Source organism: Sipha flava, unplaced genomic scaffold, assembly GCF_003268045.1.
Source record: "Sipha flava isolate LNK unplaced genomic scaffold, YSA_version1 237_pilon_pilon, whole genome shotgun sequence".
NCBI classification, from domain to species: Eukaryota; Metazoa; Arthropoda; class Insecta; order Hemiptera; family Aphididae; genus Sipha; species Sipha flava.
This window is the reverse complement of record NW_020272879.1, coordinates 539-22,608: the sequence shown is the minus strand read 5'-3', so window position 1 is coordinate 22,608 and position 22,070 is coordinate 539. Positions and strand designations below refer to the sequence as shown.

Sequence of the window (22,070 nt, the reverse complement as noted above, 5' to 3'; positions counted from 1 at the left end):
ATATTACATTATTAGTATAGTACTGAAAAAAGTTTGAATAACTATTTTGGATGATTCTGATCTTTGACTGTTGCATCATTCTTTAAATATAGTCTCATCCTACAGTTGACATTGATTTAAAAAGAATTTAAAGTACTAAATTGCGTATCAATTGATATTCCTTTGTTGTATGATGATTGATAGGAGTGTTTAACAAGTAATAAGATGAGGTTTTTCGTGAAAAGGAATTTAATTTTATCTATTTGTAAGTCCAAAAGTCCAATGCATATTATAATTCTTGTAATCTTAACAACTATATGAGGATGAATAATGATACTACTTTATGTGTTGTCCCTCTAGTATTGTCGTCTTTGATTACCGGGAGTAGTGTCATTCTTTAATTCATGTGTATACAATATAATTTGCATTCAGAGTCACTTGTGAAGTACACCTGTCAAGGGTTCAGGGCAACAGAGTAACACAATTATTAGGTCAATTATCTATTTGATAATTATGCAAACTTAATGTTTTAAATTGTTTTATCTCGCGGAGAGTATTTCTACTTTTAACCGATTGAGTTTTATTGATCTATTAGTTATAGCAGTCCTCCAGATGGAGATCGAGTTACTTAGACTTGTCATTTAGACAAGGATTGAAGATCAATTTCCAACAATGAATTGTTCTTATTTACTTTATTTCTTAAAACTTATTCATTGTTCATAATCATTATTATTGTATTTATCTGTTTACTTTTGAGTTTATACTTTTGAATATTAATGCCTTTGTAATAATCATAGTTTTATAAAGGAAATTAGTAAGTAAAGGTACCATATAATATTTAATTGAGACTTTTTGTGGAGCAGACACTATCTATGAAATAAAACCCTTAAACGCAGTATATGATATAATAACATTTTTTTTTTTTTTTTTTGTAAAAACTGTTTCTTATTAACTACCTTAAGTCAAAACTACTAAAAAAATATTTTAAAAATAAGAATTTTCCAGAAGTCTGGAACAAGGTGGTTACCCGTACTAACTACCGCTAAAAATGTTCAACGAATTTGTATAACATACATCATAATATTATACTCTAGAAACTAATAAATTCTTTCATATTAGGTAATTTTAAATATTATTAATAACATATTTTAAATCACAGATTTATGTATCATAATATTAATCAAGTAAAACAAAACATTTTTTTTATCATAAAATAGTTAAGAATTAAAAATTTTACCTACATTTGCTTACTTGATAATACAATATGTTTTAAAAACAAATTTTTAATACAAACATCATATTATATTTTAAAACTAATAAAGTCTTTTAAGTCTCGTATATAAATAGTAATACAATTTTTTACTTACATTTTCTTATTTTAAAATAAAATATTTAAACTTTCTGGTTTATATAACAAATTTTATAGGAACATACATAACAAATAGGGAACTTTTACTTATATAATAAGTTAGACACTTACAAGTTATGAGTATAAGAGACCATATTATAGGAATAATCAATAAATACTTGATAGGTACAAAATAAAATTGTTTTAAGGTGCGTGGTGGTTACTGCTATGGACCACTTACAAAACAATAATATTTATTCAATTATGAATTAAAACTAAAATCGATTATGATAACAAGTATAATATATAATAATTAATGTGAATAGAAACAAAAAAATAATAATAGAAAAACCATATTTACAATAATTTATAAAAGTGTAAAAATAAAAACGCTTATCACTACATTCAGAATAATAACTGTTCAAAAATAAAAAATAAATCAAACAGCGCTATCTAGTATTTTATTTATACAACATGTATTTATGTGGTCATAGCTGCTAACCACCATCAAAAAAAATAATAAAAATATTTATATAAGTGGTTACTACTACTGTCCCTTAAGTGTTATGAAGTATGTGGTTAGTTAGCTAACCACCGCCCCTTAAAGAGTCAATTAATTAATTGATACAATATTTTGGATTTTTTTTACAATTAAATAACATAATTAATGCACTGAATTTTATATTATTGATTTGTTATGTCCATTTGTACAGTAGTACCTACCATTTTCATTGTTTAGAAGAAGTTAGAAGTTGTTTTCCTGGAGATTTTCAATAGTTTAACTTATATATATGCATTTCAAATACTTTTGTCCATTGCACTTGCTTGTATTAATGTAAATAAATAATATTTTACCAACAAAAATTGTTTGTTATTGAGCTCAAAATAGAGGGGTAATTGTTAACATACAAAAGAGCAAATCCTGCTGACTAACTTATCAAAGGAGTTATGAATAAATGAATCTGGTTTTTATAAAATGTATATTAGTTACAACTTAACCTATCACCGTTCATTTGTTGTTATTGTTTATATTAAGATATAAAATTATAATCATTCAAAAATATCAAAATATAAGTATTTAATATAGTAGAATTCGCACTAATATTTATATATATATATAAAAAAAAAAAAATGTACCTTATTAATAAATTAACATTTTTAATTTATTTAAATTTCTGCGTATAAAGTTATAATAAACTACTTTTAAAATTGTATATTGTTTAATATATGTATAAAAAAAAACAAGAATTATAATAAAATAAAGTGTATACATACCACTAAAGTCAAATACTTTAAATATTCAATAAACAGGAAAATAAAATCATAATAAATATATTAATAAAACTAAAATAATATAATTTGTTCCCTTTTTTTTTTAACATGTTTTGAAACACTTAGTATTTCTTAAGAGCACTATCGTTTTATCACATATATCACTGAAGTTGGTTAAAGTATCATAAGAAATGTTTTCAGTTAAGTTGTTAGACAATTTGAATGGATCTTGTACAGTCAAACAATGTATATTTTGCAAGTTGGATAAAATACTTGAACGATGAGATCTGAACATAGTAGACTGGGTTTTGTTGAGCTCGGGCAACTGACTAAATGTTCCGAAAAAATTTTCCTTTTTCAAACATTTCCCCGTAAATATGCTCAGAACATAGTGCCTTAATTTTACTCTATTGGTATAATAATAGAAGAAGCCCAACAACAATTTTGGACGATATTGATATTTGATCGTGCCAGACCATTCTACAAAAGTACAATTCCATCCTACAATGGAAATTGGTAAAGTAAAAATACAGTATACAATAAATTAAAAAAAACTTCAAATGTATTATGTATTATTATCGAAATACCTTCGACTATTTTATAATCTTTGATTGGAGTGTTCTTAATAAGTCTAAATAATGACGGAACTACTTTTTTGTCCATCAAGTAAAATAATACAAGCCATATTATTTGATAGCTGGAAAACATATTTGTGTTGATTAAATTATTTTTCACCGCCCAATTCTGAACAATTACATATACTAGCCACTTCACAGTAGGGTCCATTGACAAATAAGACCTAATACAATGAGGGCAGTCAGACAAGAATTATTTAAAAAATTTGTTAAAAAAAATGCACAGTAGTAGCACATACTCGATCAATTTAATGTTGTACCAAGTTAAACTGCTATTAAAATAAATGTTACAGCTGAAGCTAGTTGGGATGTGATAGCATTTTATAATAGATTCATGCACGTTACGGATTTTCATTATGTCTTTAAATTCTTCCGGTTTTAATTCCAACTGCTGAGCAAACTCTCTCATCAGACTAACTACTCTATGAATGTCCCAGTCATATTTATCATCTGCGAATAATAACCATAAATTATTTACAGATTTTCAGTGGCGGCTCATGAGGTTCACATAAAGTGGTACACAAATAATTTGTAAGATACGTAGGTTGGTAAAAAAAATATTAATTTTAACATAGGTATAGGTACATGTAACATAATTATCTATATATATATATATATATATACAAATGAATTGCTGTTCGTTAGTTACACGAATAATATACGTTAACGTCGGTGGTCGGTCGATAGTAAACAGAAACATGATTCTTGTTTTGAATTTAAGATAATGACTAACATTATCAGCTAATAATCGGAATATAATAAACAAATGCGAGTAAAAATAAATCATAATGCCGATGCCAACCAACGCGCAACGGCGTGCCGACAGAAAATAATTCACTGAAAACAATTTAATTAGTTATGTGCACAGAAACGAATGTGCACATCAATCCATTAACGCATGTTGCGTGTTTCGACTTGTTTTAATTTTTACATTGTACAAATGTGCACACTAATAGTGTGCACTACTGCACCACTATAACAAATTCACCGATACCGTTCCGTCGCGGACAACCACCTGCCCGATTGGCCTTCGGAAACCCCATCTAAATATTATATTATTTACATAATATTCTGAATTTATATTTTTATATTTTGAAAAATAATCTTAATAACACTACAGGTATTTAGTTGTATTATTATGGTTTACGTTTTCAATTTTTTTGAGTTTGTGTAGGTAGTGCACGTACACTTGTGCACATATACACGAGCCGCCACTGCAGATTTTCTATTAGAAATAGGTAAATTTATTTCTATGGTGATTTTTAATGGATAGACAGTATATCAAAACCGAAATTTCTTTTGCACACTTATCAAACTAGTTAATCAGTTCATACTTAAATACACTTAATCAAAGTATTATATATGTATTCAAATCAATTTTAGTTTTTAATTATAGAGAAAATAAATTTGCAAAAACATTGATATTCATTAGTACTTAAAAAAACTATTGAATAGTAATTGAGGGATTCAATTGTCTTTTACCTTTTTCCAAATATAGACACACATCACTTTTATCAGTTATTAATCCAAAATATTCAGAATTAAACACGTAAATATTGAATAAATCAAAGTCAATATTTAAGTTATGTATAGATTTGTACAATTTGTTGATCTTAGTTTGCGATTTGTGTTCATTTATTTTATCCAATTGATCCGAATTTTGAATACATATACACCAATCGGTCATAAAATTAATTTTTTTGAACTTATCTATTAAAAAAACAATCATTAATTAGATAAAATTATTATTCATTTTTATTTTAAAATAATACAATAATGTCAATCATACCATTAATGTGGCTTATGACTTCAAACCCATGTTCATTTGTTAAATCTTTTTGGTCCTTGATAAAACGGTTAACATCCTTTCTAAAATGAGCAATAACAACATAACATTTAGTTATAATTAAAAAGAGTACAGCTTACATTCTATTGAATAGTATAATGAACGATTTTTTTGTGGTTGGAATCCTTTTGAATTTGCCATACTTATCCCTAAGCAATTTTCTTAATAGACAAAAATTTTTTTCTCTCAATTTTTTGCTTATACCTAGAAGTATAAAATAGTAAAATTAGTAGGACGTGTCACTAAGTAAACTTCAGTTTAATACATTTTTACAAAAATATAATTCTAGATAATTTTACTTGTCACCTTATTCATATAGAGCACTTAAGATTTACAAGTTTTGATATAAAAAATTAAATCTCAAAGTCTAAAACACTTAATGCGATTGTAAAATTATTTGTTTTTTTCTGTTTTGTTATATCTTTGAAATTTTATAGTTATTTGACATTTAGAAACGTCTTATAATGATAGACCAGTTCGTGTTTAAACATCGTACAGTACACACGTTAATTGTTAAGTGCTCCGCTTTTATCAGCTTTCGATAGCGTGTGTATTGTTCTTCGTGTCCAGCGCTCGTCGCGGTACTCGTACGGTCGGTAATGTATAAACTATTTAAACATTCCACAAAAGACCAACCTATAAATTATCTATATAATTATGAAGCCTAATCGCCCACCAAAATTCCCAAATCACCAATAAATAAAAATTCAACCTTAGATCATTATAGGTACCATATGATCTAAGAATTCAACTATTAAAACTTTCCCACCACCGCTTATTATCTCCAACACATTAATTGATTAAAACGGGTGAAAACAGTCCTTCTGACTTATCGGGCAACGAATCCGATTGGAAAACAGTTCCATTAAATTCTATTAAACGAAATAGTTCTCCAAACTACACTTCACCTACCACAATAAAAAAAAAAAAAAAAAAACAGGACACAAATATTTTTATTTCTGCAAACCGTTTCATTGCTCCTACAACGAAGTTCCACGGATGGATACAGTTAAGACTCAATCTGTAAACAATGAAAATAAAACTTCAAAACCACCACCTCCTATTTTTATTCAAGAACAAATAAATTACGACTTCTGCCAAAAAATTAATGAATTAACTGATACCTCTGGATTTGATTGCAAGAGCTCTACCAAAGGTTTTAACTGCAAACATACAGCCCTGACTCATACCGATCAGTTATCAAATACCTCAAGAATAATAACGTCTCATTTCACTCATACCAATCAAAAGAGGAAAGACCTTATTGCGTTGTAATTAGAAACATGTGTCATTCCACAGATACCTCTTTTATTAAGCAGGAACTCTTAAATAAAGGATTTGTCGCTAGAAACATAATGCCTGTAACTCATAAGTTAATCAATACTCCCCAACCGATCTACTCTATTGATATTGAACCAAGTCCTACAAATTCTGATATTTTCAAACCTAACTCATTGTTCTATACAAAAATTAAAGATGAAATTCCACACCCTAAAAAAGTAATTCCACAATGCCATCGCGCTATCAGACTTATGGCCACACTCGTAGCTATTGCAATCACTCTCCTCGATGTGTTAGCTGTGGTGAGCACCATGAGTTAACAACATGAACAAGGATCGCAACTCCCCGGCTAAATGCGCTCCAAGTTGTGGAAATCACCCGGCTAACTTTCGGGATTGTAAATCCCACCTGGATCTTAAAAAAGATTACTACCGAACCCTTCAAAGAATATCTTAAATAAAAGTTCTCCTCCTCGTCAACCCTTGGAGTGAGTGCCTACGAACCCCTGCATCAAGCTTACATACATTTCCCACAATTAAATCTAGACTCATCTTCTCACACTCAAGACACCAATTTAAGCCAAAACCAAAATATCACTGCACATCTCTCCTCATTTATTAATGAATTTAAAGCTTTAATAAACCCACTTATAATATCACTTCTCACCACAGTCATTGACAAACTTATAAATAATGTCAGCAAATAACTAACCATTCTCCACATTTTAATGGAATGCTAACGACATCCTACAACATTTATAAATGAACTTCAAGTAGTTTTTAATGAAAAATAAGTTTTAATAGCTCTTTTTTCTGAAACTCACCTAACTAAAAACTCTACATTCAAGATATTTAGATTTGATATTATCAAAGCTGACCATCCAGATGGTACTGCATACGGAGGCGCTGTTCTCCTTATCTCCAATAAAATTGATTATGCACCTCTTCTACCATATCTTTCAACAAAAATTCAAGCAGCAAGCACTTCAATAACAATAAACTCTGTAATTATTTCCATCTCTCCATGCTATTTTCCGCCAGGAAGACCTTTTCCTTCGGCAGAATTTTGTAATCTTTCTCAATCTCTAAGCTTCACCTATATTATTGGCGCTGTCTTCAATGCTAAATATCCAACTTGAAGCCGGTCAACAAACACCAGAAATTAAATACAAAATTTACCTACAAAATTTCATCTCGCTCAATCATGTTAAGGTAATAGCGTCCCTTTCTCCAACCTATTGGCCATCACATAGAAACCGTCATCCTGACACTCTTGAATTCTTTATCAACAATCTTCCAAATCGCTTTACCACTGAAATTATAAATCTAAATGACCCAGCTTCTGATCATACACCTGTCTTGTTACAAATCGGAGCTCATCCCTCTTTGAAGAAAAATAGATCAACCATTACTCCGGGTATTACAAACTGGAACAAATTCAAAGATCTCATATCAAAAAAACAAAACTACTCTTAATATAAAATTAAAATAAACTATTGATGTCGACCAAGCAATTTTCAAACTCTCTGACGACATTCAAAATTCAAAATTTTTAGTGTTTTAATTTTAATTACAGCCGGAGAAAATATTTGAATGCATAGATTCATACACTTGAATTTATATTTCATTATATTTTTTACTTGTATAATGAATTTATTATATATTTTAATATATTATTTGTTTTTATATTTTTGCAACTCAGTTGAAATAAGAAATGTTAATAAATGAAAAATATGAATGTGAAAATTTAGTTTATACACCAAAATAACACTTAATAATTCTTACTTCAGAAGTACGAATAATTTCTCTTACAGACATAAATATATTTTCTAAAAAAGAATTTTATAGTACAGTGGTCAGTAATATTTTTTAGACTCTAAAAAGGTTTACATGGGCCAAAAAAATGCAAAAAATTGATATGATACTCAATGAAATTTCCTAGATTTGGAATTTAAAGAGGGCCACATAAAAGAGACGTGTGGGCCATATGGGAGCTGCCGGTTACTGACCATTGCTACAGTATATGCTACGCAAGAATAACACCATGACTATCAATCTCTCACAGTCATGTGAATGGTAGACCAGTTTCAATGTCAATATAGAATAATTATCCACACAAAATAGATTATTTAAATTTATATAATTTAAATAGAAATTATTATTTTTACCTTTGAATTCAATATAAATGGTATTGTTCATTTGACCTTTGTCTACTTCAGTATTTATTGGATTATCACCATCAGCAGTTGAAACACCATGACTGATATTAGTGTTTATCAAAGATTTCTTTTTAAAATATTTAGGGTACTCTTGAGATCTGGACACCATGCCGTGTTTAAAATTTTTTATTAGTTTGCTGTTATCAAAGGAAATATTATTGCTATCATTATATTTGCATTCTTTAATGTCTATTGCATCATTATTAGCACCAATTGAATTGTTGTCTAGAGTGCCATTATTGATTATTAAATGTTTATTCTTTTTTATATATTCTTGAAACTCTGACATCACACTGTGTTCTACAGTTTTGAAGTGTTTGCTATTTCTAAAGGAAGTGCCGACTTGGTAAATTTGACAAATAGCACAGTAAAATACTGAAACATCAAACTGTCTATGAAACTCAATGATATGTTGGGTCCAACTAAGCAAATCACTATAAATAATGTCACAAAATGAGCAGAAAAATGATTTTAATTCAACAAAAACATTTAACGACAAAGCCATTTGATTTAATCCTCCAAAATTCATCCTTAAATGATTGTTAAAAGCAGAATATTTTGATTGCACATCAAGTTTTTCAATGAAATTTGAAATATCCATTTTTATATTTTTTTTAATAGTTGTATTAGATTGGTCTTGGCAGTCAAGTTCCATGGAATCAAGACTATTTTTATCGGAGAATGACAAACTCAAATCATTGTCACTAACAATCAGATTACTTTTATTCATTTTGAATGTGTTCATAGAATATTCAAGTATTTCGAATTTGCTTAGTTGATTGGGTTTAAAATATTGTAGAATAATATGCTCACTGCTGATAAGATGTTCAACATAATCAGACTTAATATTGAATACTACTGAACAACTAGAACAATTAAATATTTTATTGGATTCGATGTTTGCATGTTCACAATAATAAAATTGATAATTTGGAGAATTTTCACAAAATCCACAAACGTATAAAGTTTTATATGAGTAGGTATCAGAAAGTTCATACACAAGAGCCATTACCTCAGACACAAATAATAAACGTCCAATATCTTCATTATTTTTTAATATTTGTTGGATGATAAAACTATCTGTTCCACAGTACACAGTTTCACTAACGTAACAATAATACGTTAATAGATTATTTCGGTTACTCTTTAGTTTTGTTTTTTTTAAATGGTTCAAACTTATTACATGCTGTACCCAAACCTTGTACAAGTCTTCTTCATATGATGCATATTGGTATGCACACAGATTACAAATCAGTATATGCAACGGTGTATTACTGTCATTTTCAGAAACATCTTTGGAAGAAATACATTCAATAAAATGATTGTAAATACAATCATAGTTTAGTGAAATCACTTTATCGCATACAGTACAGCTAACTTTTTGCAGTGCTGTGCTCACAATAAAAAAATTAGACATATATGATGGCAGTTTCCAATGCATAGAGGCAAGTGTTTTCAGCTCACTCCTGTTGCCATTTAAAAACCACAGCGCTAAGTGCTGAAATGAGACTTTATGGTTGGCAAATGTATCTTTGCAACAACCGTAATAGGTTATTAGACATGAATTGCACACAAAATTATCTTGATTATTGATGGTTTTACAGCATTTCTTTGTATGCAAATCAGCTAGAGTATAAGAGTAATGCATACAATCTGCACAATAATACAGCATGCGTTTGTTTTGAACATCAAAATTGTGATAAACATAGGCCATGAACTTAGATAACATGGATAATTTTTTAGGTTTACATGGGTGTTTCAGTATTTCATCCTCACTGCCATAAAAATGATTCTTACACAAGTTGCAATCATAAGAATATTTAGTTGTATACAAATAAGGATTCAGTTTCGAAATATGTTGAAAATGGAATAAATGATTTTTCCAAACATCAATATTTTTGGTTGAAAAATTACACATCAAGCAATTCAATTTAAAATCATTTTGAATGTTTTCATCTACCAGTGACCCATTACATACCGTTAAATGGAAAAGAGTGTTGTAGGTGGTATGTTTACACAGAAAACTACATTTAATACACTTGGCATGTTCTTCATCAACAGAAAATACTTGCATGAGTGTAAGAGGTAACACATAATTCTGAATAGTTGATCTTTGCACATCCAACTTACTATGTGTTGTAGACATTTTGAATTATCTATGATAAAAATGTTCATATTTAGGTAAGTCTTATTATGTTTCAATTGTTCTAAAACTATTTAAATATTTCAACATAGCTGTTCAACTATTTAAAACATTTAACTCTACATAAATTATTACTATTAAATTTTGTTCGTTATTTAATTATAAGTTTATTCAGAAAAATAGTTCACGATTAACAGTTATAAGTTAACAATAATAAAAGTAAAATTGTACTTAAATTCAAATTGTATACCATTGTATAAACATGAATAAAAAATTAATTAGTAGATGTAGACCAATGCTTTTATTTTATTTATGGTTGATAGAAACAAAAAAAAAAATATCAATAATTGTTATCTTCTTTCTCTAAAATCCTATATTGTCATAAAATAAAAAATACTTATTTTATTTATCATCTATCATTCTTTAAAATTATTTAAGCTTAAGCAATATTTAATACTAAATAAGACAAGATTTTTTTTTTTTTAGAAAGTTTAAAAATAAGCAATATATATATATATATATATATAAATGCTTAGTCTGAAGTATTATGATACTTGTTAAGAACTAAGCAGGTATATACTAAGAAAAAATTCTATTTTCATGCAATTTAGGTTTTTAATTTATTTTTATTTTACATATTTGTAAAAGACAATGAATACAATTAAAATTATTATTATTATGTGTAAATATGTGAAAATCAAGGAGGTTATATCCTTTGATCAGAAGTTAATTTCACTATAGAAAATTTCAAAAGCAATAAAGCATGTGATACGGATAAAATCCCAGCAGAACTAATAAATAATGGTTATTGAGGTAAATATTATTGATGGGAACAATCGAGAGAAAATACTCGAAATACTCGATTGTTCAATTGTTCTTGATTGTTTTGGAAATCATCGAGTGATTCTCTCGGTATCAAAATCATTTGAAATAATTGAGTGAAAAATGCTCGGTTACTCATACACTCGTTTAGTTCCGAGTTATTCTCTCGGTAATAAAATCCTATATCAGTTGAAGTAATCGAGCAAAAAGTGTTGGTTAGGTTAGATAAGGTCTAAGATAACATAACATTTAACTAATAGGTAGTCAGTAGTAGATTATTTTTTGTTCGTATTCTTCGCTCATCATACCCAAAATATTTGTAATCGAATTATGACAAAAATAAAAATGAAAAATTGTAAAACATTTTGATATTTGTATTTTTTCCTGTTTCTTCGCTTCTTTTCTAAACATTCGAAACACGTTTATGAGCAAATAAAATGGTACTAATTTATTATTGCCATACCAGCAATAATAATTAGATATAGGTATTCTAACTCCCAATACCCAGTTTTGATTATTTGAAATTATAATACATAACATATTTTAAAGTTTAAAAATTTTTTTAGGTATTTTATCGTTGAATCCAACAATTCAAATTCTTAATCACTGCATTCATTAAATTAAATATTACAAATGTAATAGTTTAAAATTGACAAATTTTAATGGTATGGTATTGTGATATTAAATTTTATTTTATTTTTTATCCATTTTTAGTCACAATAATATTTTTAAACAGTAATTTAACACATTCACAGCCACCCCATAATTTGAAAAGTCGTATACAAAAATCACAACATAAAATTCCATAGATATTATATAATTCCATAGATTTTATATAATCCAATCTATGGATTATATTGATTATATTATATCTATGGTATTATATACAACCTATGGAACTATATACATTCTATAGATTATATATATATGGAATTTTATACATTCTATGGAATTATATTATATCTATGGTGTTATATACAATCTATGGAATTATTTATTATCTTTGGAAATATAAACAATCTATGGATTAAATACAAATATGGAATTATATACCAAGTAAATACACATAACACCAACTAAAGTAACATTTCTTCTAAAATCTGAATGTGGCATACTTGTTTTTTACTTGTTATTCAAATAATTAGCATTCCATAAGCATGTGTCCATAGTGTAAAAAAAATCATTAATATACCAACGTAACCATTTCATTGGAGTCTGGTATTATCTTATCCTCTGGTCTGCTTGGTCTATACTTGACATATTATTATTATAGTCAAGAACTATGGAGGGTTTGAATTTACTCCATCCAATTACAAATTGTCAAAAATCAAACTGCAAACATATGCAAGAATCACACAGTGTTACTTTAAAAAAAAAAATATTATGCTTACAATAAACACTACTATAATATCGCTATCCAGCTGTTGGATTTTAAAACCAAGTACACCCATCGATACACAGAAAACTGTTTAAAAAAAACCATGTTATCATAATATTTATAAGAATAAGCCAGAGTCAAATAATTATGTACACAAATGAATGGACACTATGTCAACTATACTTGACATGGATTTATCTAAAGAGAACCCTATGTCAACTATAGTTGACACTTGGCTGTGGACGTGTTAAACATTTTTTAACTTTTTTTTAACTTTATAACGTTTTTTTTTTATTTACCTACTACATATTGATTTGTAATTTAATAAGTATCAATTTTTATTGTTTTAAACAATGATGTAGTTTTATTTTATTTAAATAAAGTTAATAATAAACTAAAATATTCCCAAAAAAATACATGTTTAATTTTATGGTTCATTAATATATAGTATATAATTAAAATGTATTATGGTTAATGTATTTATTATAAGTAATACAACGTACTTATTAGTTTAATTATTATTCAAGCGAACGAGCGATTTCATAATATAATATTACACTAGGTACTATCTACTAGAATTTTAAATTTTTATTCAGTAATCAGTAAATAGTTACTATCAACTAAGTACTGACCGAGAGATTTTTTTCGAGTGAATCTCTCGATTGTTAAATCGATTACTAACCACTCGATTGTTCTCATCACTAGTAAATATTATATTATATATTATATAATACACAAATATGTTATTAGCCTGCACGAACTACCGGTTAGATGTCGTTCGAGTTAAACAATTAATAACGGTACCTGTTTAACTTTTCGGTTCCAGTGCTGGTTCCCGTCGCGGTGGAAAAAGTTAAAATTTTAGTTAAAAAATTCGCCGGGGATGGTCACGTCGAGCCAGGTGCAGCGGAACCGCGGTTCGATGCGTGTCGCAACGAGGCGAACGTCGTCGGAAAAATAAATAAAAAACGATTGGAAAACGCGCGGGCGAACACGATTGACGCGAATAACCGTTTGGTACCGGAGACGCGCACAACGTTCGCAGCAGTACGGGCACAGAATACACGAAATACATGTATTGTGCGGTACCGGTGACGACGCGAAACACCGATCGCAAGCGCGGCACGGGAAATCCACGCGTCCAACGGGTATTTTTAAAACGGGCGAGTACGCGGAAACCGTCCGCGTGAATTTCCGGCCCCTCCGTCCGTCGATAACGTTGCGTACACCCGTCCGATCACGGGGTGTCGAGTCGGAATTGGAAATTTTGACGGTTTCGCCCGCCGGCCCGTTCGGAAATAGCCTTACAACTACAATAAAGGTAATATCGACTGGAGATCATGGGGGTATTTTAGGAGGAGGGCGATCGCCCTGAATCCGTATTTAAGGAATTTATTATATGCGAGACACACATTTCAAATTTTTTTAATGTGCATTATTTTATAACGAAAACAAATGGCTGCGAGTACTGAGTTGGGCTTTTTGTCGGGTCCATACTTAATAAAAAAGCGTAACTTTCAAAACACAGACAGGTGTTAAAAAAGAACTACACAAAAGTCGATTCTAAGTGGATCCGGCATAAGATTAAAAAATAAAAAAACACAAATATTAAGGATTCACCTGATTAAAATATTTAAATAAATGCACCCGAATTAACCAGAACCCGTATAACACCCCTAAAAATCCTTAAAAAATCAAACACCCAAAACTCATATAAACCAAATGATTTTTTTTTTTTTTAAACACCCGAATTAACCAAAACCCGAATAAAATATTGGTTTTAACCCGAAACCCGAATAATTTTTTATTTTACAATCTTTATGTGTCATATCACTTTGTATGTATTTTTTGTGGTTATTTCAATTTTGTCATTAGTTTAATACTAAAATTATTATTCACAGGAATAATTTTACAAATAATGTACAAAATTGTTAATTAATCTAAATTTATCTAAATAAAGACAATAGCAATATATCATATTGACAGGTGTGCATGAATGGTATGATATGTTGAATAGTCAAGTGAAAACAACTAGGATACTATTTTTAAAATTATCCCAAGCGGATACGTCGTATTATTATAATTTAATAGGTAATAGGTCTTCTACGAATCACCGAGTCGTTATTTATTACAATATTGTAAGTCTAAAATAGAATTGATGTCTTGCGTATTATTACCTAAATTGTTCGCGTTATTATTCGTATTTGTTCAGTGTATGGCGTGTACTACATATGTCTGTGGCGTGAATTGTCAATTTTTGTTGGTGTTATAATTTCACCGTAACATTCATAAGTATAAATTATTATTATTTTTGTTTTACGCTTTGTCCTAGCTAGTGCGTTTTTAGTGTGTGCACGCACCACAAACCATAAGAGGAAATTCGGTGAAATTTGTGGGGGGCTGAGCATTATTTGCTTATTACCCCTATAGGCAATTTACGAAGTTTGACAATTTGACATTTTTAATCAACAATTTAAACAAAAAAACAATTAGGTGCCTTATCTTAAACATTTTTGGAGTAGGTATTCGAAACAGAAATTATTAATTAATTAAATTAAACAATCTATACGGGTATTATTACATATTATTAATATTACATTAGTTGCGATCGTTCCAAGTCATGACAAGAAGTTTATAAAATCTTACGAATTTGATTTAATTTTTGTCACAGAATATTTTTTTTTAATTCAGTTAATAAAAATGCATTTTACAATTATAATAATTATTGTATTTTAAGTTACTTAACAATTTTTAGGGCTAGGGGGGCTAAGACCTATACTTTATATTTCTGGGGAGGCTTAATCCCCTCACGCCCCCCCGATTTCCACCTATGCCACAAACAAACGCAGAATACAAAATAGTTTGTTTTTGTCACATGCGATATGCCCGAATTAACAAGGAGTAGGACATAGTGTTAGTATTTTTAATTTTAATAGATATTATAATTTATAAGCTTCATACACATATAAAATAAGCCCCTTTTCACCGAGACTAAATCGTAGTTACACCATTGCTTGAAATTAACATAATGATAGTTTGGTTTAAAAAACTGTTGCACAGTTGTATAAGAAATTGATATTTTATTACATAGACAGGTAACAAAAAATATAAATATTTCATTAGTGGATGGGGGCTCATCCTCCCCACCACCCTCCACCGATGAAAAATAATATTTTTCCTTGACTACTTAACACCCGTATTAACCAATATAATAAAAGACACTGTACAAAATTACAGATTGGATTAGTGGATATTTTTCACGAGAATGTTAAAAATAAATCTATGATGAAGAAAGAAGAATGGAATTAGAGTATGAATATATGTATTTTGTATAGTAATTAAAATATAATAAAGTTTAATATATGTTAAGTTAATTTTTTAACGCCCAACTTTAAACTTAGAAAACACCACACATTCTTAAAAATATTTGCTACATTTCCAGTTTCTACCGCAACCATTGAAAAGTCATTTTCGACCTTTAAGATGGTTAAAAAATTCTATGCGTTCTAAAATGACTGAATTTAGACTAAACAGTGTTATACTTTAAGCAACCATAACAAAAAATGTTTTTATAAAACCATTTAAATAATACTGTATTTACAAATAATAATTGTTTTTAAATTATCTTTTGGATTAAATATGTTTCTGTAACTTTTTTTTTTTATTACACAGAAATAAATACAAATAACATAATTTTAACTTAGTTATTCAAATATTTAATAAAAACAAAAATTGTTCGACGTATCAAGTAGTTCAGTTTCCAATAAAATATAACTATGGCTGGGATTTTAATGCTTTAAGAAATAACGGAACTTTACCCTGCTACGTGTGTGAGCTTCAAATTCGAGCTGGTCATTCGGCCAAAAGGATTTATTCACCGGATTCCTTAGACAAATCGTATGGGTTGGGAGTCTCACTGGCCTTTAATCACACACGTATCAATTTATAGTATGTCTCATTATTTCAAAACGATAAACACTTATATTCATAACTACTTATTACGAGTATCTACTACTTAATACATAATTATATTCATATTTATAAGCTTAGATATAATAATACCAACTAATATAATAAACAATGGTTCTTAACAATATTGTATACTTATTGAGAATGATGTTCAAAAAATGTATAACTTAGGTATGCAGTATAAATAGAATAAGTAAAACTAGTTGTAGGCACACTAAAAATTTCTCCTAGTGGAAAATCAAATAACCATGTTGGTATCTTATTAGCATCAATATAATTTTCACTAATTGGCATATTAATATATAAAATTATATCAATGTATCAATTAATTCATAAATTAATTAATTAATTATTTTATTTTAATAGGCATTTGAAAATGGTACCTATAAACTATAACATAATCCTTATTACTATAAATTATGGTCTTACAATTTACACATGCACTGTAAAATCAGACAAATAATTTATCATTTATCTTTATCTTTGGGGACCAATAACATATAGGTATAACATTTTATTTGACTCCATACTCGATACGTATATATTTAAGACTTAATTTATATTAAGTTATTCCCAGGGGCGGCTCGTCAGGGGAGACTTTGAGACTGCGTCTCCCCTTAAAAATAAACTAGCTACTTGTAAATAATATAATTAATTAAAAATAATAATGTATAGAAATATTTTCATTTGTATTTAAAATATATTATTATATCGTTTTCATTGTTTATTATTATATTAAATTGAAAGTCACAAAATCGAAAACCTATTAATAGCTATTTCGATAGAAATACTATTTTAGTCATTCTGCGGGTAATTACGGCTCATAACGACAGTCCCAGTTCAATGAAACTGAAGCCCGTCAGTTGCAAACGTAACATGTAATGACATGGCTAGTTGGTCGGAGGGAGCCGAGGTGAATAAGCTGCGTATCATAGACGCTTTTGAACCTGGGTTCACGACAGTAATTGCCGTGCCGCTGCTCCGTGTAGCTCGTGTTTAATTATTTTTACTAGCTTCAGACGTTTTATTCACGGTTTATTAATTATTTAATAATTATTATACGTATATCCGTCTAACATTTATTATTAAATTTTACATTTATATAAGCATTTCAGCATTTGTTCATATTTTAAAATGCAAAAAGAAAATATAATAGAATTTTTACTAACCAGTGGTTTTAATGCTTTAACATACGAACAAAAAAATCAAATTAAACTTAATCGCCCAACTCCTCATTTATTATTAACATGTCAAGACGGTAAATATATTAGAACATTTCAAAAGAATTGGTATAATAAATTTCCATGGCTTACTGGTTGTGATAAACGAAAGAAAGCGTTTTGTTTTACTTGTGTAATATTTGGAGGGGAAAAGGAATGGAGTGTTAATGGATTGTCATCAATAAAAAATTTTTTAAGGAAATCAGAAAAACACGCCATTTCCCAAAAACATTTAACTATTCAAGAAAAATTTCATCTATTGGGTAAAGTCCGAATTGAACACGTGATTTCAGAAGGTCGACGACTTGCTGCTGTAAAACATAACGAACAGGTCGGTATAAATAGACGTTTAATAGCACGTATGATACATGTTGTTTGTTTTTTGGGCAAACAAGAACTTGCTTTTCGTGGCCACCGGGAAAATAATGAATCTTTAAATAAGGGGAATTATCTTGAATTACTCGAGCTACTGGCTCAAGAAGAGCAGTTGCTTAAAGAGCACTTATTGTCATCGGCAATATTTAAAGGGACATCTAAGATGATACAAAATAATTTGATTGAATGCGTTACTTCCGTTTTAAATTCAAAAATTTTTAATGAAATACAAGAGTTAATTACGTATCTATTCAAGCAGATGAAACGACTGATGTATCGTGCCGATCCCAAATGAGCATAATTTTTCGGTATGTTGTAGAACAAAAAATTGTAGAACGATTTATTGGTTATTTTGACGTTTCAAAGAATAAAACAGCCTCTGGATTAGCAGATATAATTTTATCTGAAATTAATAAATGGAAAATTGGAAATAAAATTATATGTCAGACCTATGATGGTGCATCGATTATGTCGGGAGAAAAAAGTGGTGTACAATTTCTTATAAGGCAAATTTATCCAAATACATTATTTATTCATTGTTACGCACATCAGTTAAACTTGGTATTGTTACACGGAGCGAAGACAATAAAATCAGTCAAACTCTTTATTTGCAATCTAACTATGTTCCATACGTTTTTTAGTCGGTCTACAAAAAGAAGTGAGTTGTTAAGAGAACAAGGTTTTAAACTTTCAAATCAATTTGACACTAGATGGAATTATCATTCAAGAACTGCTTTTACAATAAAAAAACATTTTTAGACCTCAAAAATGCTGTTTTAAATGTAACTGAAGAACCAGTTTGGGACCTTATATCCGTTTGTACAGCATCTGGTCTTTATGATAAGCTAAATGATGCGAACTTCGTATATTTCTTGATTTTGTTTGGCAAAGTTTTTTTATACACAGATCATGTATTTAACTTTCTCCAATTAAAATCACTTTCGAATATAAAATCTTGCATTCCTGAAATTCAAAATTTAAAAAAAAATTTGACCGATTTAAGAAATGATACAAATGTGAATAACTGTTGTGACGAAGCAATACTATTAAACAACAATTTAGAGTACGAAGACAAAAAACGAAACGAATTACGTAAAATTACATATGATATTCTAGATTCATTAATCGTCCAAATTAACATACGATATGAAGACTTTCCAAAACTAGAGTTTGTAGAAATTGTAAATGAAAAAATGTTTATAAGCTACTACACTCAATTTCCTGAGGCAAAGTTCATCAAGTTATTACAGCAGTACCCTAATACTTTTGATGCAGATCGTTTACGCAATGAATTGGCTGTAATTTATGTGGATGATAAAAAACATTTGCCTCCTCATGAACTCCTAGATTTTATGATAAAAAGTAAGTGATAATAATAAATTCATTCAAACTAAATATCATTAATTTTCATATTATATTTAATTTTTCCTTTGAAATTTACAGGTGATTTACATCAAGATATTTATCCTCAGGTGACTAAACTTTGTCAGTTAGTATTAACTATTCCATCTACGACAGCTTCTAGTGAACGGTCTATGAGTACATTAAAACGTATCAAGACTTTTCTTAGAAACACAATGACCAATGATCGGCTTTCAAGTTTATCATCCTTGGCGATTGAAAAAAATCTACTGGGTGATATGGCAAAGGATCCAACTTTTGTAGACAATGTTATTGATGAGTTTGCAGATAAAAAAGATAGAAGAATTGAATTAGTTTATAAACAAATTTAGTATTAAATTAAGTTAAAAATATTAACTAAATATTAAATGAAATAATAATATTTAAAATAATTCATTTTTTCAATAAAAAGGTTTTTCTTGTTCGTTGTTATTTGAAATTTATGTTATATAATTTAAGTCTCCCCAGAATATTTACTCACGAGCCGCTACTGGTTATTCCTAACATTTTGTAGATAAATTAATAAAAATCACTCAGAATGACCACGCATTGGCCTATACATTTTATAAAAATTTAAAATAAATTCTTCCCAAAGTGTTGATTATGAAAATGGTAGCCAAAAGAGTAAAAATATTCTTAGGCAAAAGAGATAAGGTAATTTTTGGGTGAAAAGAGTACCGCCCAAGATCTTCATTAATTCGTTTTAAAAAATACAATTTTTTACATTTTTAAACTCGTGTAACTCTTAAAAATAAAGTTTTTTTTTCAAAAAAAGCTACAATTTGTCCTCGAAATTGTTTTTTAATTTATAACAGGTATATTAATAGACTGAAATATAGTGTATTTTAAAGAGTAATATTTAGGACGTTTGCACAATCTATGATATTATCAGTGACCAGGGACGGATTGACAATTATTTTCGGCCCAGGAAATATGAAACAAACCATACCATGAACCCCAAATTAAACTATTTTATTCCTCCCGCTCCCAAAAAAATGCTTTATTTTGCATCAATTTCAAAATTTGCTTAGTTTCACCCCTAAATTAGTAAAATCTACAATAACTTTACAATAATTATAGCTATAATAGTTTTGGGTAAGTCACATGATTTATCAGTTCCAACTTGAAGTTTGATCTTAATGCATCTTTAAGAGGACGCCACACTGAAAGTAAAACGTATGCAACGGTCGATAGAACGCGCTTTTAGGTGATTTCGCGATCCGCAAGCGCGCGGCATTTAAGCCACGCCCACTACTAGTAGCCGGCGTCCGGCCGACGATTGTGTTTATACGAGAGCGATGTTTATTATTATCTGAACCTTTAACTCTGAAGGATCGCGTAAATATACACGTAAAATGTAAATGCAACTGTAATATATTTAATATCCGCAGGTACATTATACGATTTGTATTTATTACATTATAAGATACTTCATAAAATATTTATAATACAGTATATAATTTATAACAATAACCAAAACTAATATTACGTTAATATCTAAGTATTAGTTTTTTAGTAGGTAATATATTGCCTACATTTTACGTTATACTTTTATACGCTTACCTACTACCACTTACATATTTTTTAGGTAATTCAAAGAAAAATATAATATTGAGCATAATAACCTGATCCTACTTAAACACACTTAAGAATATATAATTTAATCATTTTATAATCTAATATTTAATTATAAAAAATAGTAAAAAAAATTATTTCTTTTTCGTTTTAAATAAAACCTAATAAAAAATGATTTTATAAACACTTCAACATCGGTAATTTTTAAATCTTGTTGCACTTATATGCTTACAATTTTAATTAGTTTTCCATTTTATTGTTCCAAAATAATTCATCATATTTTATATTCAAATGCGAGTCCATGATTCAGTGTGAAATGTGAATGATAAAATAACATACATTTTTACTTACTAACACGCGGCGCGATCGTTTCTAACGCAAGTTACCACCATTTCTTTATTAAAGTCCTGTTTACTTAAATATGTAGGTATATTTATAATATACCGATTATATAATGATAAGCGAAAAATTATGATTTTTCGTAAATTATACTACTAAATAAAAATGCATAAGTACAGCTGTTTTATGATTTTCTATAAAACCAAATCTAAATATTATATTTGAAACAAAAAACAATAGTTTATACTTTATACTCGTATATATTATTT

At 28.6% G+C, this 22,070-nt stretch overlaps 2 protein-coding genes across 6 annotated transcripts; one reads left to right on the top strand and one right to left on the bottom strand.

The window, feature by feature from the left end:
- Positions 1-2,674: 2,674 nt before the first annotated feature.
- On the bottom strand, positions 2,675-14,046 carry LOC112683949. Of its 5 annotated transcripts, XM_025555208.1 has the most exons (10): positions 13,727-14,046; positions 12,936-13,009; positions 12,660-12,876; positions 8,529-10,735; positions 5,161-5,284; positions 5,024-5,103; positions 4,717-4,944; positions 3,474-3,684; positions 3,187-3,398; positions 2,675-3,100 (listed from the first exon to the last, which is right to left on the bottom strand). In XM_025555208.1, the coding sequence occupies exons 4-10, from the start codon at positions 10,723-10,725 to the stop codon at positions 2,703-2,705; spliced, it is 3,450 nt and encodes a 1,149-aa protein (XP_025410993.1). In that variant the 5' UTR covers positions 10,726-10,735; positions 12,660-12,876; positions 12,936-13,009; positions 13,727-14,046; the 3' UTR covers positions 2,675-2,702. The 5 variants fall into 5 exon arrangements, with proteins under 5 accessions (XP_025410993.1, XP_025410992.1, XP_025410991.1 ...); XM_025555207.1 differs by lacking the exon at positions 12,936-13,009 and having other exon boundaries at positions 12,598-12,876; XM_025555206.1 differs by lacking the exon at positions 12,936-13,009.
- A 5,150-nt stretch (positions 14,047-19,196) lies between these two features.
- LOC112683956 lies at positions 19,197-20,219 on the top strand. The gene is made up of 2 exons (XM_025555221.1): positions 19,197-19,848; positions 19,930-20,219. Exons 1-2 carry the CDS (start codon positions 19,197-19,199, stop codon positions 20,217-20,219), a joined length of 942 nt encoding a protein of 313 aa, XP_025411006.1.
- Positions 20,220-22,070: the final 1,851 nt, after the last annotated feature.

Coding starts and splice junctions, on each gene's coding strand:
- LOC112683949 (XM_025555208.1), bottom strand. CDS start 10,725: ATGTCTACAACACATAGTAAGTTGGATGTGCAAAGATCAACTATTCAG. Junction 5,285..8,528: donor CATTTATATTGAATTCAAAG/GTAAAAATAATA, acceptor TTATACTTCTAG/GTATAAGCAAAAAATTGAGA. Junction 3,685..4,716: donor GTGTCTATATTTGGAAAAAG/GTAAAAGACAAT, acceptor TATTATTCGCAG/ATGATAAATATGACTGGGAC.
- LOC112683956 (XM_025555221.1), top strand. CDS start 19,197: ATGGAATTATCATTCAAGAACTGCTTTTACAATAAAAAAACATTTTTA. Junction 19,849..19,929: donor CCTAGATTTTATGATAAAAA/GTAAGTGATAAT, acceptor TGAAATTTACAG/GTGATTTACATCAAGATATT.